This window comes from Dendropsophus ebraccatus, chromosome 5 (assembly GCF_027789765.1).
Source record: "Dendropsophus ebraccatus isolate aDenEbr1 chromosome 5, aDenEbr1.pat, whole genome shotgun sequence".
Classification (NCBI taxonomy): domain Eukaryota; kingdom Metazoa; phylum Chordata; class Amphibia; order Anura; family Hylidae; genus Dendropsophus; species Dendropsophus ebraccatus.
Genome location: NC_091458.1, coordinates 56,755,561 through 56,776,311, shown reverse-complemented (window position 1 = coordinate 56,776,311; position 20,751 = coordinate 56,755,561). Strand labels below are relative to the sequence as shown.

The 20,751-nt window shown below is 41.4% G+C and overlaps 1 protein-coding gene across 5 annotated transcripts in view; it reads right to left on the bottom strand.

The window, feature by feature from the left end:
- PDE1B (phosphodiesterase 1B) overlaps positions 1-20,751 on the bottom strand; it is a 227,503-nt gene that overhangs the window by 22,514 nt on the left and 184,238 nt on the right. For all 5 annotated transcript variants that reach the window (XM_069970258.1, XM_069970255.1, XM_069970254.1 and 2 more), the window contains 4 exons: positions 8,149-8,262; positions 5,854-6,036; positions 4,957-5,023; positions 2,066-2,182 (listed from right to left, as the gene is read on the bottom strand). In XM_069970258.1, the coding sequence (XP_069826359.1) occupies positions 2,066-2,182; positions 4,957-5,023; positions 5,854-6,036; positions 8,149-8,262 (481 nt within the window). The remainder of the gene's footprint in view (positions 1-2,065; positions 2,183-4,956; positions 5,024-5,853; positions 6,037-8,148; positions 8,263-20,751) is intronic.

The window sequence follows — 20,751 nt, the reverse complement described above, 5'->3', positions numbered from 1 at the left end:
CTTATACTATCCGCAATTGTGGGCCTGCAATTTCGGATAGCATAGGGGCCATTTATTACAGTTATGTACAAGAAGCCTATGAAGTCTATAGATCTCACCCACAAGTATTAGTCTGTTTGTTTTAAGTGTTTTGACACATTGGTATAAATACAATCATCATAATAGTTAGAGAATGAAAAGTAGATATATACAACACACTGCTAAGTCTTCTCTCCTAAATGACTGCAGTAGAATTTATAAAGCAATACAGAGACATTTAGTAACCCAGTCATGGCAAGGAATTTTTCATTAAGTCAAATATTTTAGGCATGACAATCTTTGTGAATACATAGCTGGAAAAAGCTTTGTCCTAGCTGGAATGCTTTTATTTTCTTGGTTTTAATAAAGCGCCTATTTAAAGCTGCTTTTTTTTGCCTGAGTGTTGTTGGCTCCTTGTGTTCCAGGTCACTGCTCGCTTACAGTGTGGATTGAGCCATCTAATATGGCCTTTATAGGGAATGTGTTATCAACATATCATCTATCGTTTATTTACACCCTGTTAAAATTTCTAGTGATAAAACTTTTTACATCACTTCTTGCAATTTTTACTGTGGGTACTTTTTTTTTTTTTTTTAGAGAAAACATTACAGCAGTCTCCACATTGTCACTGTAGACAAGATTACAATGAAAGGAGCAGGTGGGAGAAAACTCTCCCATAGATGTCAGTGAACATTTCCAATTCACATCTCTGGGTCCATATGGCTGCTGTTGGCTACTGTGAAATGCAGTGTCCCAGAGCGGGGTCTACTGTCTTTTTCTAGCAGCAGGTATAGGTCGGTACCATGTGTTAGATTGAAGTATGTGTAATTCTGCTCCCACAACCAGATGTCACTGTTTATTACTGTATTGTTTGCATGGCTGAAGGTACACTACAGTAAGGGTTAACTGATTTTCTCTATTGATTGTATGAGTCCTACCACTGTACACTTGCACTACACTTTGTGATAGGACCGTAGCTCCTAAAGTAGCTAGATCAGGGATTGGACAGAGACTTATTCCGTCCTTCTTCCCAATCAGATCCCCCCCCCTGAAGGCCTAAGTTATATACAGTGGGATTGAGTTAGAGAGTCCGTAGTCTGTAAGTTAGTTTGAGTCAGAGTGCGTATCAGAGATAGCACTATAGAGAGCCTGCTGAGAGACTTTCCTGGGACTGACCAGGCGGCCAGGGCCTGTGCGCATACTTCATTTCTTTATAATTCCTTGTATCCTAGCTATGGCGGCTGGAGCACCGCAAGGGAGGGGCTGTGGACCTCCGGCACTAAATCCTTTCAATGCTGGGTTCATGTCTTCTTCTCTTATTCTGAGGATCATTCCAGGTACAAGTCAGTAGTTTAGCAAAGTCTCTACTGAAAACATGCAAGGTCCTAAGGGTAACCCTGACAGCTAGCTCTACCCACAAGGAGGGGCCGACATCACTGGATCTGTTTCACTCTGTGCCAAACAGAGCATTAGGCGGACGTTCATACCTGTGGGTGTAGGTAACTCTTCTATAAAGACCCCCAGCTGAGTGCCAAAGTATGCCTGGATAGGATCCCATTCACACTCCACAGGTTCCTGAACTGCTTTAGTACTGCTATACTACCTCTAAGCCAATTTCAACTTATACTACAAGTTATACTTATACTACAAGCTACACAAATTCAAAAGTCACTTCTGTTCAACTTACAGCAAAGTCTATCCTACAAAGCTTATTGTCTATAGAGACTGTACCAGTACTCCTACACCAGTTAGTCCAGCTGCTGAGCTATGTAAAGTATCGAAAGCCTTATCTATTATCAACCATGTCTGTTGTACCGGGAGAGCGTACAAAGGTCTATTGTTTGCTGAGATTCCTTAAACCTGTGAAGATCATATGTTATCTTGTCTGACAAAGTTTATTCAGTAAAAAGACTGAACTTAACAGGTCAATTTCACTACAACTACGGCTCCTAGTAGTCTGCCAGTGTCATACACACATACACACACATTCCCAAAAAGTCAGAAACACACTCTATAGAAAGCTGAAAGTTTGGGCTAATTATTTTACCTTAAAACGACTGTTCAGGTTGTGTCTGGTCAGAAGTTCAAAAACAATCGTCTTCAAAGCATGATCTTCACTTACTCTGTTCAACACAAACACATCGAAGTCCCAGAGATCCAAATGCTATAAAAAGGAATGGCATAGGAATTAAGCAGCCCAGAATTTAAGAGGTTTATTACATTTTCCCTTCTGAATCGGTGTCTGCATAGAGCTGGCTGTTGATTTGCATTCTTGGACATTATTACTATACACACTGTGTGTAGATGTAGAAAAAAATAAGCTCTGCCAGACTGAAGTGCAGTATAACTGAGCTCGGCTAAACTCTTAGCTTTCAGCAGCAACCTGAAGCATTATGAATGTAGCTCTGGCCTACAATACACAGTGCAATGATGACCACACAGCTGTTACATCCAACATATTAAAAAAAAAAAAGGCTTTGCAAAGACTCTTCCATAGAACGTTTCCTGGGAACACTGTCTGTTAAGCATAAACAATCGTTCACATGAAGATCTATCACATATGTCAGTATGTATTACATATTTGGTCCTAAAAATTTAATCTTCCATATTTTTTTTTTAATTGTTGATTTTAGTTAATGGGTTTTTGCGGTGTCATCCGTTTTAGTGTATACTTGCATTTCTTATAGAATAACAGTATTCTTTCTTAGAACATTGTGGTGTTGCTCTGTTCTTCCTCCTGGAAATGTTCAAATAAAGTGACATCTAGGTGTTACCACTCCCACTGTGTCTCTACACAGTTTGAACCGATTAATCCGATTGTTTAGGGACACATCATAATGAGAAATAGTAACATCCAGTTGAGCATGTATTTCAGGAGGAATAGAAAAGGGATTATTTTATGAGGCTCATAAATATTTAAAACCAAATCAAATCCACCCTTAGCAGATAAAATTTATATCTTATTAAGTACAAAAACCAGTAGGGAAACCACTTAGGAAAGGGGGTCACGTACCAACTCAACAAATTACACCTGTATCCCACAAGCCTTAAAGAGTGCAGTTATGTAGTCAAGTAGGTGAAAAAAAAATCACAGCATGTCACTCACAGCCACATTTGCGGTCAGTCATTTGTCTCTAAGTGACCCAAGCCTTACTATATGTACTTATGGGTCACTGGATCTGAAGAACCCCGCTGCCCTTCTGATCAACAATTAAAGGAAAATGCCTGACTGCAAATGGGTTGATGAGTGACATGCTGTGATTTTTTTCACATTTCTTGACTACATAACTGCACCCTTTACGGCTTATGGGACACATGTGTAATTTGTTTGGTTCGTACGTGACCTCCTTTGCTAAGTTGTTTCCATATTGGGAATCTACTTTTCTGTACTTACAGGTGGGACATTTTAGAAGATAACAATACAAGTTCTATTTGATTAAGGGTGGATATTGATTGGATTTTGTTTTGAATTGTGTAAACGGATGGTCTTTTGTGTCGTAAAATTTTTTACTAAAATGGCGAGCTTCTTTATATTTCTGGATTTCCCACAACTTTTTTGGTATACCGATCTTATATCCTATACAGTAAGGCCTGATAGTTGAGGGGTGCACTGGGGCTCCCATGACTCATAGCAGCAATGGAAGTGGCCTTATACGTACTATAATACAGTGTACAGTGTGGAAACACAGAAATAGGTGATTGCAAGTTTTGTCTGCTTCTGTATCTCTCACATAACATCATATAATCTAGTACAAAATAAATATATTAGTAAAGCAGACTGGGCTAAGTAGATATTCAGGGGAAATCTGAATAAATAACTGTCAGGAATGTGCAGTGAGTCTTGTGTGAACTGTTTTTTTTTTTACTTTTTGTCTGACACACTCACTTGCCTTTAGCCTCCTGGCAGCGCAGGAGTTACACTGCTCACTGCTAGCCTTGATCACTGCAGCTGAGCAGTGTTGTTGGATTGACACATGCCTCTGCCTGTCCGGAACCTTGAGGATCAGAGCGCCGGTCCTATGGGGATCCGGACCGGGCTCTTGGTCCTCATAAATGAAAGCAGTGGCCAGTCTCTTACTGCTGGCTATTAGGGTTCCTACCCTGATCCCAGCTCCCCCTGTCTATTCCTGCAATCCCCGTTCCTAATTCCTCTGCTTGCTCGACCTGTTATCTGACCTCCCACCTGATCTTTGACTATCCGTTTGTTCTCTGATTTTGTACTGCGTTGCCCGTTTGGTTCTGACTTTGGCTTGTTGACTCCCCTTTATTGTGTTTGTTTGTCTGTCTCGTTCTGTGTTACACTTATACAGTATAGGGCATGTCTTCGTGGTTGTCCGCGGCTGCCTAGGGCCGTTTGAGGCAAGTAGGTAGGGACAGTGGGTGGGTTCAGAATTAGGGCCCACTCTCTCGTCTCATCCCTACCTGCCTGTCTGGACAATAACAGTGCCCCTTTAATGTTAATGTTATAACTGGAGCCTGTTGACCATTATACCATCGTCATGCAGCACTGCTTTCTGAATACAAGGTATACACAAGCTGCTGTGGTTTGCTGAAAGGTTAATAATTGTGCCTGCAGAGCATTCAGATAATTCTGTAGATGCGTGGAAAAAAAACTTTCAGGAGTTCCTCTTTGGTTCAGTATCACATTAAAGGTGTTATCCAGCGCTACAAAAACATGACCACTTTCTTCCAGAGACAACACGACTCTTGTCTCCAGCTTGGGTGGGGCTTTCTGCTCAGTTCAATTTAAATGAATGGAGCTTAATTACAAACTGCACCTGAACTGGAGACAAGAGTCGTGTTGTCTCTGAAAGAAAGTGGCCATGTTTTTGTAGCACTGGATAACCCCTTTAAGGTGACATGGAATAACAGCTTCATTTCGAGCCTAGGATTTAATGTTGTTTGGTGTGCACTTATACCATGTATTACATACTTTACCTTTAAGCTGTTAACAATAGCTGCAGAGTAGTTTGGCCCGACGGCTGTATATGTTCTTCGGAACATTCTAGACAAACACAAAAATATACTTTAGGTAAATATGTTTACAGATGGGATCTGTTTGTCAGATATAACAGAGGGCTGAGCAACTTGGACTAAAGTCACATGTGTACGTCGAAAAAAAAAAAGTACTGCACTCTCCTTATTAATTTTGGTGCCAGTGGATGGGGATTCCTCAATCCCTAGATACTGTGAAGTAGGAAACACGTCACTCGAGTTTAAATGCAAGTGAAAATTGACATTTTTATTCCAATAATTCTTCAAACACAATCCAGCCAGACAAAGTGAAAAGTAGAAAATTTGCACTGTAGTATCGCTACTTGGCGACGTTTCGGTCAATCCACCAACCTTTCTCAGGCCTTTGTAGCTTTGTATGTGACCAGTAGAAGATATGGTGTCTGCTGGCTGCCAATGTATACCTGGGAGTAACATACAATATAGTGCTGGAGAGCATATACAGTACAGTAGTAGTACAGTCAGTGCACCACCATCTCCCATCTGTTACAGTGCTGGGGTGGGGGGACTCTATACAGCAAAGGATGAGTGAGGCGTTAGTGACTACTGGACTATAATTGCTGATTTTGTTGAACATTTCTTGTTTAAATGTACTGTACATTATATAGTGCTGTCCTGGGCACTGGGCACAACTTTTTTAATGTAATAAATGATACTGTAGTTAATTATTGGTGGGTGATGGAAGCAATTAAATTCATTTACATTAATTTCTATGGGAAGACAGTGCTCGGTTCTCAAACTGTATATATATATCTATATATATATATATACTGTATATACTAAACAGTGCAAAGTACTGTTAAAGTTGAAGAAATATGATACCTTTCAACGAAAATCCCTGCTTGTACTGCATGTACAATGCTGCGGAATCTGGGCTTTTCCTCAGACCGTCTACCAGTTGATCGTGTCTGCTGTGTGAATGTAGACGCCAACCAGTCTCTGACCTCAGAGGGAACACAATCTGAACGAATTTCTTGCAGCTCATCTTCTGTATCGAGAATTTGCCTGTAAATAAAGAATAGAACTATCAGGACAACCACACATCAAACTGAGATTTTATTTATTTATTATTTTCTGTGAAAATCAATTTGCTGTAATAACTGCTAGGGCGAAAGGAAATTGTGACTCATACGCCCTACTTTGTGCAACAGTATCAACTTCTACGAGGAAATGACTGTCAAATCTAAGGTTGGAACTGAAGAGTTTTGTGCTTTTCTGCAGTTCTCAACTTTATACAGATTTTCTTTCCTTCATAGAAAATATGTCAATTTCCCTTGACTTGTGATGTCGTTTAACAGTGCCATACTACACAAAGCTGGCAGCTAATGATTCACAGGTGCATTATACTTCCCCAGCTGTGTAGCTCAATGCACTCTCATAGAACCCAACCATTCTGACAGCTCATGCCAGGCTCCAAAAAAGCAGAAGTCGTCACTTTAGATTTTTGCTGTGTTTTAAGTACTAATAGATACTTTTAACAATATAGAAAGATTTCATTTATCACGAGAACAGTTTGATTTTTTTTCCGCCAAAGAAGTTTCATTTCTAATCATTGCACAATTATTTTTAAGCCGGGACATATATGTAGCGGGTTAAAAAATTAAAGAAGAACTAACATCATCTTTGCACATATGAACCTGCTGGTATGGGGTTATTTAATGGGCATTCTCAGCTACCTCAGTTATACTTGTCAAGTAAAATACTTTTGCAAACACACTTTTGGAGCCTCTGCGCAGCAGTCCGCTAGCCAACCTCTGGAACTATGCCTATTAATACATATATTTATCTGTATCCACTGAATTAAAAGGGTTTTCCAGTCAAGGCTATGTTCACACAACGTAAGAGACCGGCCGTTCCGTGACCCCGGGTCGCGGAACGGCCGGGGTCTGCCCAGATCATCCCGGCCGGTACTTAAGTACCAGCTGAATGATCTTTCCGGGCGCATCAGTGCGCGCCCGCATCAGAGCTTCCGATAGCACACCGTGAAGCGAGCTGCCGGAGCCGCTCACTTCACTGTGTGAACTGACAGGGTTTTCTAGGCCACAATTCATTGAATTGCGGCCGCAGAAAACTGACATGTCAGTTATTTGCGGCGCCGCACGGATCCTGGCCGGAGCGTATACGATGTGTATACGCTCCGGCCGGGATCCCATTCAAAATAAGGCATTGTTCCACCTTGCAAAAAGTACGCCCGTTGTTGCCGATGGCCGTACTTTTACGTAGTGTGAACATAGCCTAAAACGTACATGTCCCCAATCCAGAGGACCTCCATGATCCCTAGCGATCTCCAGATCGGCCCACAGCTTCTTCGATTTGAATAGAGTTGGGGGTCGGCACATGACCCGCAGTTCTATTTATTTTCTAGATTATGTTCACACTATGTTCTTTTTCAGTAAGTAGAACAGACGCTAATTGCAATGAAATCAGCGTCCATTCTTTACTGCAGGGACGGCATTGCACTGAAGTCCGCTGTGTTCACACATCGTTATTTTAATGCCTATTCGTTAGAACGGGCGTTAAAATAATGTACCTGCCTATTATTTCCAGAAGCTGTCCACTTAATAGTGTCCGGAAATAATAGCTGTTCACACAATATAAAGTATGGCCGAGGGCTGCACGTTAGGTCAAAGTGAATGGCTTATTGATTTGCAGGCACACCGGACGTGCCCGCAAGTCAATTGTAAAAAAAGAACGTTCCTGCAGCCGATACAAAGGCATCAATCATTAATTTAGCTAATTTACATAATATTTTAATCTATAGCTCCAAAATGACACAACTGATCCAGAAAAATGTGGGTGACATAATTATCAGTATCAATATTGTTCCATACCAGCAGGTTTGTATGTGTGAATCTGTTGTTTCCCTTTAAATCCAATTTACTATTGATCCAAATAAGAGGTTGGAAAATGTTATTGTAATTGTAAAACTATCTTCACAGGCTAAATGACAAAATGTAAAAACATTGTAAAACATGGACATCTGCCAATTGTCATAGATCTGTGCTTTACTACTGATAGATGTTTCAAGCAAATTGACCTACCACTCCTTATCAGAGACACCGTGCACTGCGTGTATCAAGCAGGGAAGTTTCCGAGTGATTAATGTGAAAGTCTCACCTTGTCTCGTCGATATATACTGCTTCCAGCAATGAGGCTGTGTACTCCAAATTCTTCTTCAATTCGACAATGTTGACCTCTCCATTTTCAAGTTGTTTCACCATGTACTTCAGGCTGTAGATAAAGCAGAGACATGAAAGGTAATTACAATGACTGAAAGCCTAATTGGTATATATGAGCACAGGCAGGCCTGGTAATATGCATTTGACTTGCAAATCATTTGTCCATAGAGGACAAATACAAGAAAATATTCACCTTGTACAAATCAGTATATGCACTCATCACATGAAATCTACTGCTTGTACTGAGATCAGATTAATTCTCAGTGTTCTTGCTTGGATCACCACACATGAGGACTCATGAGGAAGGAATTTACTACAACTGGTTGTAATCCAAAATACCCTGCCATACAGTGCACTAAATGTTAAAAGAAGTGCACGCCATTTAATGTGCCAGAAAACCAAATTCATGGCATTAATTACAATATATCTATTGATGCAAACGAGGCTATGTCCCCTCTTTAGAGACTTTCACTATGCATGTTTGGGTATCAACAGCAGGAGCAAGCCACTTCTGAATTTCATAGTGTTTGGTTATTATAAGGTACTAGAGGTCCTTAAAGTGAATGTACCAGCAGTACATTTGCTTTAGTTTTTTGACATGGAAAGAATGGCAAGAGCAGGCTCTTTTCCTGGGCACCGGCCCGGGGCTGAAGCACTGGAAGCAGGATGTCCGCCCCCAGTGGGAGGAAACCCCGGCCCCTCTGTGATGTGGCTCCATTGATTCTACACAGTATTCGTGCTGCGGTTCAAAAAAAGGACCACAGCACCGTCTTTCCTGCATAGGCGCCATTCTATCCATGTGAAAAACTTAAAGCGAATGTACTGCTGGTACATTCTCTTTAATATTTCTATACATACAGTATGTACACCTTACTTTTATAGCCTTTTATATTGTGTATAAAAACTACATTGGTACCCTTCTATATGTAATTACAGGTGACTATGTGTTTGACAATTCTTTATTTTCTGTCTTTATAAAAAAAAAAAACTTTTATGGATAGCCTGAAGATAAGTGTCTCTTGACCAATGAGGTTTCATTTTGTGTAAAATTGTGTTTGTGATCCTTTGTCTAAAATGACACAAAGTGTCATGAACAAAGTGGGAGTTCTTGGTTTTGCTCTTCTTTTGTTAGAAGCAGGTTGTATAATGGGCCTCAATGTCATGGGGAAAAAATGAAAGGTGTCAGAGCTAGAGTATGAGTCAGAAGTGATTTTAGTTCCATCCAGCAGGTAGTCTTGTTGTTGCACCTACAACGAGGACCCTTCATTACAGCTGTATCTTGAAACAATCCCTTTGAGGTCACGTAAAACCGCCCTCAGTGCTAATGGTCATATTACAGTTTCCAATGGAGCCATAACAGAGCCATAATAAAGGACCCGATCTCTGAATACCTACTATGTTATAGAAAGGAATACAGAGTATAATTTCTGCCACATTCATCAACAGAAAAAAACAGTAGAATGTTCCACCAGGTGTCATGTTACAGCTGGGTTGCATCTAGAAGCACCAAACTCCATACACTTAGTATGGAGCCACAGATACTCCATGTTCTTTGGGGTGCATGAGACCTTAGAGTCTAAGAGCAAGGAGTTGCTTACAAAACTAAAGTTCTAAAAGACTTCATGTTAATGTTTCCAGATGCCAACTTTTACCATTAATCCCACATCTCACTCCTCCATTATACCCAGAGGGAGTAGATACTGTCAAAAAACATCTTACATATTTAGGAATACAAATAGGACATACACCCCTATCACTTTACACCTTAAATTATACGCCCTTATTTAAAAAAATTTAAATAGAACAAGAACTAGTGAAATGCAAAGACTAAGGGTCCATTTACACAGAAAGAGTATTTGACAGATTATCTGCCAAAGATATGAAGCCAAAGTCAGGAATGGATTTGAAAAGAGGAGAAATCTCAGGCTTTCCTTTATGACCTGATCTCTGTTTATAGTCTGTTTCTGGCTTTGGCTTAAAATCTTTGGCAGATAATCTGTCAGATAATCTTTCTGTGTAAATGGACCCTAACCCCTATCTATTCTAGGACCTTTACAATTAATAAAACCTATGTTGTTTGCCAATTTATTCTATCCAATGCAGATGATCCCTCTTCTCCTCAAACATAAAGATATTAATAACATTAGATCTACACTACCGTTCAAAAGTTTGGGGTCACATTGAAATGTCCTTATTTTTGAAGAAAAAGCACTGTACTTTTCAATGAAGATAACTTTAAACTAGTCCTAACTTTAAACAAATACACTCTATACATTGCTAATGTGGTAAATGACTATTCTAGCTGCAAATGTCTGGTTTTTGGTGCAATATCTACATAGGTGTATAGAGGCCCATTTCCAGCAACTATCACTCCAGTGTTCTAATGGTACAATGTGTTTGCTCATTGGCTCAGAAGGCTAATTGATGATTAGAAAACTCTTGTGCAATCATGTTCACACATCTGAAAACAGTCTAGCTCGTTACAGAAGCTACAAAACTGACCTTCCTTTGAGCAGATTGTTTTTCTGGAGCATCACATTTGTGGGGTCAATTAAACGCTCAAAATGGCCAGAAAAAGAGAACTTTCATCTGAAACTCGACAGTCTATTCTTGTTCTTAGAAATGAAGGCTATTCCATGCGAGAAATTGCTAAGAAATTGAAGATTTCCTACAATGGTGTGTACTACTCCCTTCAGAGGACAGCACAAACAGGTTCTAACCAGAGTAGAAAAAGAAGTGAGAGGCCGCGTTGCACAACTGAGCAAGAAGATAAGCACATTAGAGTCTCTAGTTTGAGAAACAGGCCCCTCACATGTCCCCAACTGGCATCTTCATTAAACAGTACCTGCAAAACACCAGTGTCAACATCTACAGTGAAGAGGCGGCTGCGTGATTTTGAGCTTCAGGGCAGAGTGGCAAAGAAAAAGCCATATCTAAGACTGGCCAATAAAAGAAAAAGATTAAGATGGGCAAAAGAACACAGACATTGGACAGAGGAAGACTGGAAAAAAGTGTTGTGGACGGATGAATCCAAGTTTGAGGTGTTTGGATCACAAAGAAGAACATTTGTGAGACGCAGAACAAATGAAAAGATGCTGGAAGAATGCCTGACGCCATCTGTTAAGCATGGTGGAGGTTATGTGATGGTCTGGGGTTGCTTTGGTGCTGGTAAGGTGGGAGATATGTACAGGGTAAAAGGGATTCTGAATAAGGAAGGCTATCACTCAATTTTGCAACACAATGCCATACCCAGTGGACAGCGCTTTATTGGAGCCAATTTCATCCTACAACAGGACAATGACCCTAAACACACCTCTAAATTGTGCAAGAACTATTTACAGCAGAAGCAGGCAGCTGGTATTCTATCGGTAATGGAGTGGCCAGCGCAGTCACCAGATCTGAACCCCATTGAGCTGTTGTGGGAGCAGCTTGACCGTATGGTACGCCAGAAGTGCCCATCCAACCATCCAACTTGTGGGTGCTGCTTCTAGAAGAGTGGGGTGCAATTTCTCCAGCTTACCTCAACAGATTAACAGCTAGAATGCCAAAGGTGTGCAATGCTGTAATTGCTGCAAAAGGAGGATTCTTTGACGAAAGCAAAGTTTGATGTAAAAACAATGTTATTTCAAATACAAATCATTATTTCTAACCTATTTTCTATTCATTTCACAACGTATGGTGGTGAATAAGTGTGACTTTTCATGGAAAACACAAAATTGTTTGGGTGACCCCAAACTTTTGAACGGTAGTGTATGTTCACTAAATTCATTTGGAAATCCCAAAAAACTCGAATAACCTATGGCACTCTCTGTTTTGCCAAAAAAAAAAAAAAAAAAAAAGCAGCCAATGGCCAATAGCAGCCATCCTACATTTTTTAATCTTGGAACTACCATAACATCTAAAACAGAATGTTATACTCAGAGATACAACTGCCACTTGGAAAGCAGTAAGAAAACTATACAAACTTCCATTTAGCCTTTTCAAATATTTCCCTCTATGAGACCCTTCCATTTTTCCAAAAGGTAACTGAAACCCAAACTTTATAGAATGGAGGCAAAAACAGTTTAATAGATTGGATCAAATCCTAAACCTAGTTGAATGTTTGACATGAGATGAAGTAAGTTGAAATAATGACCTACCTCCTAATCAAGTTAAACAATACAACCAGATATGACAATTTATTACAGAGTTAGGTCCTTTACTTCAGCTGAAAAACCAAACTCTTTTGATCTCCTTTGTTCTCAATCTCCTTCAAATCTATCTTTATCACAAATATATCAGTCCCTATATGCAAGGTCTCTATATATGACACTCCACCACCATTTCTTCTAAATTAGGCTTCGGAAATACAAGTGATGATCTAGAACATGAACTGTAAAATAGTATCCATTATGTCAACACTGCCACCCTCAATTTGGATTCTGGTTTATTGTAATAATTCAATAAAATATATAAAAAAAAAAGATAAAAAAAAGTTTAAATCAGCAAATGAGATATAGTCCTTAATGGGCAGTGTCACCATAAAAAAGAACTTGTCATAAGAATTATCAAAAGAATTTATCAGTCTGGTCTGAATACCACAAATGACTCGGGAGAAGACCATGTTCAATACATTATTACCTGACTCCATGTCATGTGACCGAGATGGACGCATAATGAAAGTCTATGAGGCCACTTCACTCAAAAAGAGGTCTTATCCATTACTGTCTCAACAATGTGTGAAATGTCAAAACTTTTATTTTTGGTGACAGGTATGCTTTCGTGACTATGAATGCCTTTGACGTGGAAAAAATATGTTTGTAATCGTTTTCATCCCCCTGATATTCAATTTGCAATCTTCTTCTAGGATCAGATTTTTGTTGCGTGTATGTTTTCCTTTAAGTAATACATGCTGGATGTGAGATCTGTGTTTACAAGAGTGTAGAGTTTGCCCAAAGATCTTTTTTTCTCTCTATGCTTGTACACAGCCCATGTGATTACCCATCTGCAAACTACCTTTTGTGTGCTTTCCTCCCTATCTACAACCTGTATGTGCTGCCTTCCATGTATGCTCTCCTCACTGTCCACACTTTCAACTTCTGTCTTCCCCTATACTCTTGCTATCTTTCACACGTAGAAAAGGGAAGATGAATCCCATCTAAAAATTCTTTCCCACATTTAAAAGGAGAGATTGTACACGTAAGCTAAATGGTAGGACATTTTTACTGAGGACTATAGTATTAAGCATGTTGCTTAATTTTGTATTCAGAAAGAAAATTAATGATAGAAATAAGGTTGCCCTAGCCTTAGGGCCCTATTCCACCGGACGATTATCGTTAGCATAATCGTTAACGATTAACGATCTCAAACGACCGCTATTGCGAAAGACCTGAAAACGTTCACTCATTTCCATGGAACGATAATCGTTACTTATGATCGTAATTGCGATCGTTTCTTCTTCCGTATTTATTCGCTATTGCGTTCGTATCTATTGCGAACGACCGAACGATGTCTTATTCAATGCGAACGATTTGCGAACGTTTTGCGAACGAGCAACGATAAAAATAGGTCCAGGTCTTATAAAGCGATCAACGATTTCTCGTTCGGTCGTTAATCGTTACTGCATTTCAACCGAACGATTATCGTTTAGATTCGAACGATTTAACGATAATCTGAACGATAATCGTCCAGTGGAATAGGGCCCTTAAGTCATTGAGGAATTACTAAATTTGTATTTTACTGTAGTAATTGTGAATCTACGAAAATGCACAATAGGGAACGAGTCCAGTCATTTCCTTGGTGCATTGCATAGACGAGTAATAACGTTCCATCCAACCTATTTCTGCCCTAGATGGTTAGTTATTGAGATGGGAATCTACCAGCTCTGCATCACAAAAATTAATTACAGATTCTGCGACTTACGCCAATTCTGTGAATTTAGATACATAACCTCCCCTTTGTTCCCCTAAGCATTTTACTGTCAAAAAGAAAAGATGTTCCACTTTACCTGAGTTTATTTTCCAACCTCAGGCATCCTGGGGCATAAAAAAGACCAGTGAAGGAGAAAATGAAATGCGAAAATGAACTCTCCAGAGGGGAAGAGACCTGGAATTTAATTCATTTTGCTGTGAAAGGAGTCAGGGTGACATCATTGGGGAGGAAAAAAATAAGATAAAAAAAAATGCAGTCATATTGTGGAAATAGTAGGTGAAAAAAATTATACTGTCAAAAGGAAAAAAAAATGAATAGAGAAAGATGAGCGGTTTTGTATAATATTGTGCCACATTGCTTTTGTGTTATTTGTAGGCTTATACACAGCTTTTCAAGCAAGTGTTGTATTCTAGCTGACATATACCTTCTACTGTGCAACTTGTGGAGCCGCGTCTGGAGAATACCAAAATGATACAGTAATGGAAGGGGAGAAAAGAGAAGTGCTTATGTTTCTTTGAAGTGGGTGGCTCATAAGGACAAACCCTCATTAATAAATCCTGTTAGGGTATATGGACATTGCATCATACAGAGAGAGGACACAACCAAACCAAGTCCCTGCTGTAGTTAAGCCAGGGCCTAGTGTAGGTTAGGACCCCTGACAGGAACCAAGTTCAGTTCAGACTAGGTACCCAGTGTGAACAGATGCAGGAGAGACTAGCTCTCACAGAGAGTTTTTCTAGTCACGAAACTACTTTTATTATGAATTGCTAAGCAACAGTACGGGAGAGCAGCCACCAAGGAATACTCTAGCCCACGCCAGAAACGCGTCTAAAGTGCAGGGCAGACTCCTGAAGAAAAAGGAGCTGATCCCAGTAGGACAAAGCTACCGTATTGAGAAGGTCTATGTAAAAGTCTAGGTAAATCTCGGACACCTAGCTACACTCAGATAACCAACGACTGGGGCTTGTGCTACCCTTTTGGGACTGGTTCTACCATACCAGGGGACAGAAGGCTGTCAAACATATTCTAAACCTGAGTATGAGTATTCTGGCAGAGCACAGATTCTACATTGAGCAAGGGCTCCTCTGCCAAACTCCTCTCCTCTTTTCTCTACTTCAACAAAGCACTACTACTTCTACTCTTTTCAAGCACCTACTTCAAGCACTAAGTCAGCACTCAAGTCTGTTGTCAAGATTATCACTGTCTACAGAGTGTGTACTGTTATCCTGCCTAAGTTTAACAGTAGACTGTTATATTTTTATACCAAACGCACAGGACTCTGTTATTTTTTCCCTTCTCTGTGGGTGGCGGTATCGACATCCCGGGTGGGTCAGTTGCCACTCCAGGTTACTTTGACAAGAGCCCAAGGGACCCACAACAAGCCTGGAGGTTACCGACCATTTGGGGATATAAACCAGCCATACACTAAACAGGTACCAACATCACACCTGTGTGCTGGACTAGCGCTGGCTTCACGACAGATAACATCACTAGCCATACACCACAGAATTGGCCTCACAAGCTACTGTATCTCAACTACTGGCTAAGGAACCACACTATTATGCAGTGGCTCATGCTCTGATGAACGCAGCCTGCAAAACACAGTCATTTATTTCAATGTCCATAATTCTATATCTCTCCCACTGTATGGCATTCACAGAATTTTTGGTCTTCATGCTTAATCTCAGTTATTCAGTGGGTTAAAATAATATCTATGATGTTTTCCATGCATTGCATTAACATAGAAGAGGAGATACCAGAGGAGTCTGATAATGAGAAAGGCTATTTTTCTCTGTTAAGATATAGTTTAAAATTCCTAACATTTATGTGTACTATTGTTTTATGTGTAGGTTATTGTTGTGAATGAATAGAATCCCGGCCGGAGCATATACACATAGTTTACGCTCCGTCCGTGATTCCATCACATGTCAGTTTTCTGCGGCCGCTATTCAATGACAGTGACATTCAATGAATGTCAGTTCACACAATGGAGCGTGCGGCTCCAGCTGCATACTCCATTGTATGCAGGGGGAATTTGGATGCTGGTGCACCCGTGTGCGCCCGCATCCAAATTCATCAGAAAAAAAGATCACCCGGCCGCTACCGCAGTACCAGCCGGGATGATCTTCAGTAACACCGGCCGTTCTGTGACCCGGCTGGATCACAGAAAGGCCGGTGTTATACGAAGTGTACACATGGCCTAAAGATGGCCCGGCCAACTTAATCAAACAGCCTGACCCACTGTGATGAATGTGATGCGTTTACATAGACTGGTTACTCTAAGTTTACATTACTTATTAGACGGTTTATATTCAGAGGTTGTAAACCCTGGGCATAGCTAGTCTTCCTCTTGGCAGAGAAGAGGATACACTTGTATTTAATCCAGCAATGCTCTGTGACCTAATTACAGAACTTCAGCAGCAGCTACTGTATACAAAGCTAGGTTAGCTTTCTATAAAGTATTCATGGACTGAGTAGTTTAGGCTGTGTTCACACAGCCCTTGCCCCTATGACCTGTTAGGGCAATTAAGACCTCATACTTGAACAAAAATCTTTGCTCAGGACTAGAGATGAGCGAACCACAGTGCGCGGCATTTGATTACCGGTGGATCAAGAAGTTGGATGTAGCCCTAGGGAGTCCTGGAAAACATGAATACAGCCTATAGCTTGATCCATGTTTTCCAGGCAGTCTTAGGGGGGGCGCATGAGGCATCCTATTCAATGAATAGGACAGGCAAAACTTCAAGCAGAGTCTGCGGTGCTGGCTCTGCTTGAAATTTCCGCCAAAATTACTCAGTGTGAATGGGCCCTAAGGGCACCAATTGTTCTGGCAGGCCTGACCTTTCCGTGTATTATATAATTGTCTGAATGAATGTGCTTTACTGAAAAAGTAGTTGATTAGAACAAACTTCCAGCAGATGTGGTTGGTATAAATATGCCTGGGATAAACATATACCTATCCTATGATAATATGCAAAGTGAGTGGTAGGCAGCTCACCCGGCTCAATCTTAAGCTCTCCAACCAGACAGTATGTAGTAAATTCCAGAACCACAGAACTATTTTATTGTGGTTCCACATACATCAGAAATAAAAACGACTGTTGACGCCTTTCGGCGTAGACACACGCCTTGTTCACAACATGGTCTGACAAAAGACCATCTCACCTCTATATTTATGGGTGTGAGCACTAGATCACATGATTAGATAATTAAAAATCAAATAACAAACACATGATTAAAAACATAAGTTGGAACCAGAGAGAGAGGGTATGCAAATCTGAGAAAAAAAACAAACAAACAAAGAGACCGACTCAGGTACACAAACCTCCATGAATACATGACACTATATACCGTTACAATCGGGTCTCGAACCTGGACTCCAAAGAATCCAAAGAGGAGATACAAAGTGTAGTAAAAATAATCATATATGAAGAGCACTAAAATGACGCATACATTATTTAATAGGTGAGAATGAGGTCATGTCTTGAATTAAGCCCCTGTGGTGCCCTCGTAGACAGTCTGAAGATCCAAAAGGATTCTCTGTTAAGCAGCTGTCTCCTATGGCAACCACCTCTTTTAGGTTTTAGGTAGTCTATTCAGCAACCTGTGTGGACTGCAATGTACAATATGTAGGCTGCACTACAAACAGTCTTAAAACTAGAATTAGACAGCACATCTCAGATAGCAAAGGTGAAACATTCAATGTCTCAGCATTATCCAAACATTTTAGAGAAGTCCACGGAGGTGAAACAAAATCACTTAGAGTTATGGGTATAGAAATTTTTTTTTAAACCTAAAAGAGGTGGTTGCCATAGGAGCCATAGCTGCTGTAGGGATCTTCCCGGGGGATGGTGTGTTAGGACACAGTTCAGGCAGCAAACTTGGACTTAAAAACAGCTTTGGTGTTTATTTGTAGCATAAACGGTCCAGCAACGTAAATACAGCAACACCGTGCAGTGAGAATAAACAAAACAAAAAGTCCTGCCCGTCTGGGCGCTTACTAATACAACAGGTTACCTCTCTGTCACTTCACTTGGCAGGTAATATTGCAGGGTGTGCATAAGCCCCAGCTCCCAGCGAACACACCATACAGGCTGTTCACTCCTGGCTGAGAGCAAGGACCTGCACACTGAGCTCACCTTTTGCCTTCTCAGGCTGATTGGGATCAGAGCTCACCTGATCCCAAAACCCATACTGGATCGAGGGGGAGGGAATGGCAGATCCCACTACCAACCTATCCACCATTCCAGTAAATCCAGGCCCGGTAAAAATAAATAATAACTCAGCAGCATAGCACTGCTGAGCAACAGATCCCTCCTGGACTTACCACCTCACACTACGCATCAGCCTAGGTGAGATGTACACCCCCTCGAACACATCTCCAGTGACATGTCCACATATCCCCCCCCTCTTCTTCAGACCGGAGGGCTGAGCGTTTTGTCCCCACAGGCAGTGTACCCTTGATAGGGCGTCAGCATTCGCCTGTAATTTCCCTGGCCGGTGTTCTACAGTGAAATTGAAGTTTTGTAGGGACAGAAACAATCTAGTCACCCTTGCGTTTTTTTCTTTGTTAAGCTTCATCCATGTTAGGGGGGCATGGTCTGTCACTAACTTGAATCTCCTGCCTAGCAAGTAGTACTTCAGGGATTCGAGGGCCCACTTCACTGCCAGACACTCTCGCTCAACTATGGCATAGTTTTTCTCGGCCGGGGATAGCTTCCTACTTAAGTACATCACCGGGTGCTCCTCGCCATTCACGACCTGTGAGAGGACGGCACCTAACCCTGTGTTAGAGGCATCTGTCTGTACTAGAAACTCTCGCCTAAAGTCAGGGGTAACTAGCACAGGTTGTTGGCACAGGGCAGACTTAAGGCTTTGAAAAGCCTTCTCGGCCTCTGGAGTCCATGTCACCATTGCGGACTTCGCACCCTTTGTCAGGTCAGTTAGTGGGGCTGCAACTGAAGCAAAATTCGGCACAAACCTTCGGTAATAGCCCGTAATACCCAGGAAAGCTCTGACCTGTTTCTTTGTGAGGGGTTGAGGCCAATTCTGTATTGCCTCAATTTTATTTAGTTGTGGTTTCACTAACCCCCTCCCAATAATGTAGCCCAAGTATTTGGCCTCCTCTAAGGCTAGTGCACACTTCTCTGCATTGATGGTTAACCCCGCATCACTTATGGCATCTAACACCGCCTGGACCTTACAGAGGTGACTTTCCCAATCCGGGCTAAAAATGACCACATCATCGAGGTAGGCAGCAGAGTAATCACGATGTGGTCGCAGAATCAAGTCCATCAACCTCTGAAAAGTGGCAGGGGCTCCATGTAACCCGAATGGCATCACTACGTATTGGAAGAGCCCATCAGGGGTGGAGAATGCAGTCTTCTCTCTAGCCTTAGGAGTGAGTGGGATCTGCCAGTAGCCCTTAGTGAGATCGAGGGTAGTTATGTACCTGGCATTACCCATCCTTTCTATCAACTCATCTACCCTGGGCATGGGGTAGGCATCGAACTTGGAGATCTCATTTAACTTTCTAAAATCATTACAGAACCTCCAAGTTCCATTGGGCTTTGGGATTAACACAATCGGGCTGGACCACTCGCTCTGAGACACCTCAATGACTCCTAGGTCAAGCATACGTTTTACCTCGGATGATACCGCCTCCCTCCGTGCTTCTGGTATCCTATAGGGCTTAAGGTTTACTCTGCTTCTAGGCTCAGTTTCAATATGATGACTAATGAGATGCGTACGCCCTGGTAGGTCAGAAAACTTGTTTTTATTTTTCTGCAGGAACTCCTTAGCTTCCTGCTTCTGGGACACTGATAGGGTGTCACCAATCCTGACCGGAGGGATTGGTGGTGACAGATGACCAACAGGATTTGTCGCCACCAAGGATTCCCTGTCTTTCCAGGGCTTGATCAAGTTTATGTGATAAACTTGAAAAGGCTTCCTTCTACCTGGTTGGTGTACCTTGTAGTTGACCTCACTGATCTTCTCTACAATTTCATAGGGACCCTGCCACTTTGCTAAGAATTTGCTTTCTACCGTGGGAACAAGTATGAGTACCCGGTCACCTGGGCTAAATGTCCTGATTCTTGCAGAACGATTGTAAATTCTGCTTTGGCCCTCTTGCGCCCTCTGGAGGTGTTCCCTTACTAGGGGCATTACAGTGGCTATACGGTCCTGCATTTGTGCTACATGCTCTATAACACTCTTGTATGGGGTGGACTCACTTTCCCATGTCTCTTTCGCTATATCCAACAAACCCCTAGGGTGACGACCATAGACTAATTCGAAGGGAGAGAACCCTGTGGACGCTTGGGGTACTTCCCTAATAGAAAACATCAGGTAAGGTAGTAAGTGATCCCAATCCCGACCATCTTTTTCCACTACTTTCTTTAACATATGTTTCAGGGTTTTATTAAACCTCTCCACTAACCCGTCTGTCTGTGGGTGATATACAGAGGTTCGTAGGTGTGAGATTTTAAACAGTTTGCATAGCTCTTTCATTACCTTTGACACAAATGGGGTACCTTGGTCGGTCAAGATTTCCTTGGGGATCCCCACCCTGGAAAACATATAAAACAATTCCCGTGCAATTGTTTTAGAGGCAGTGTTTCTTAGGGGTACA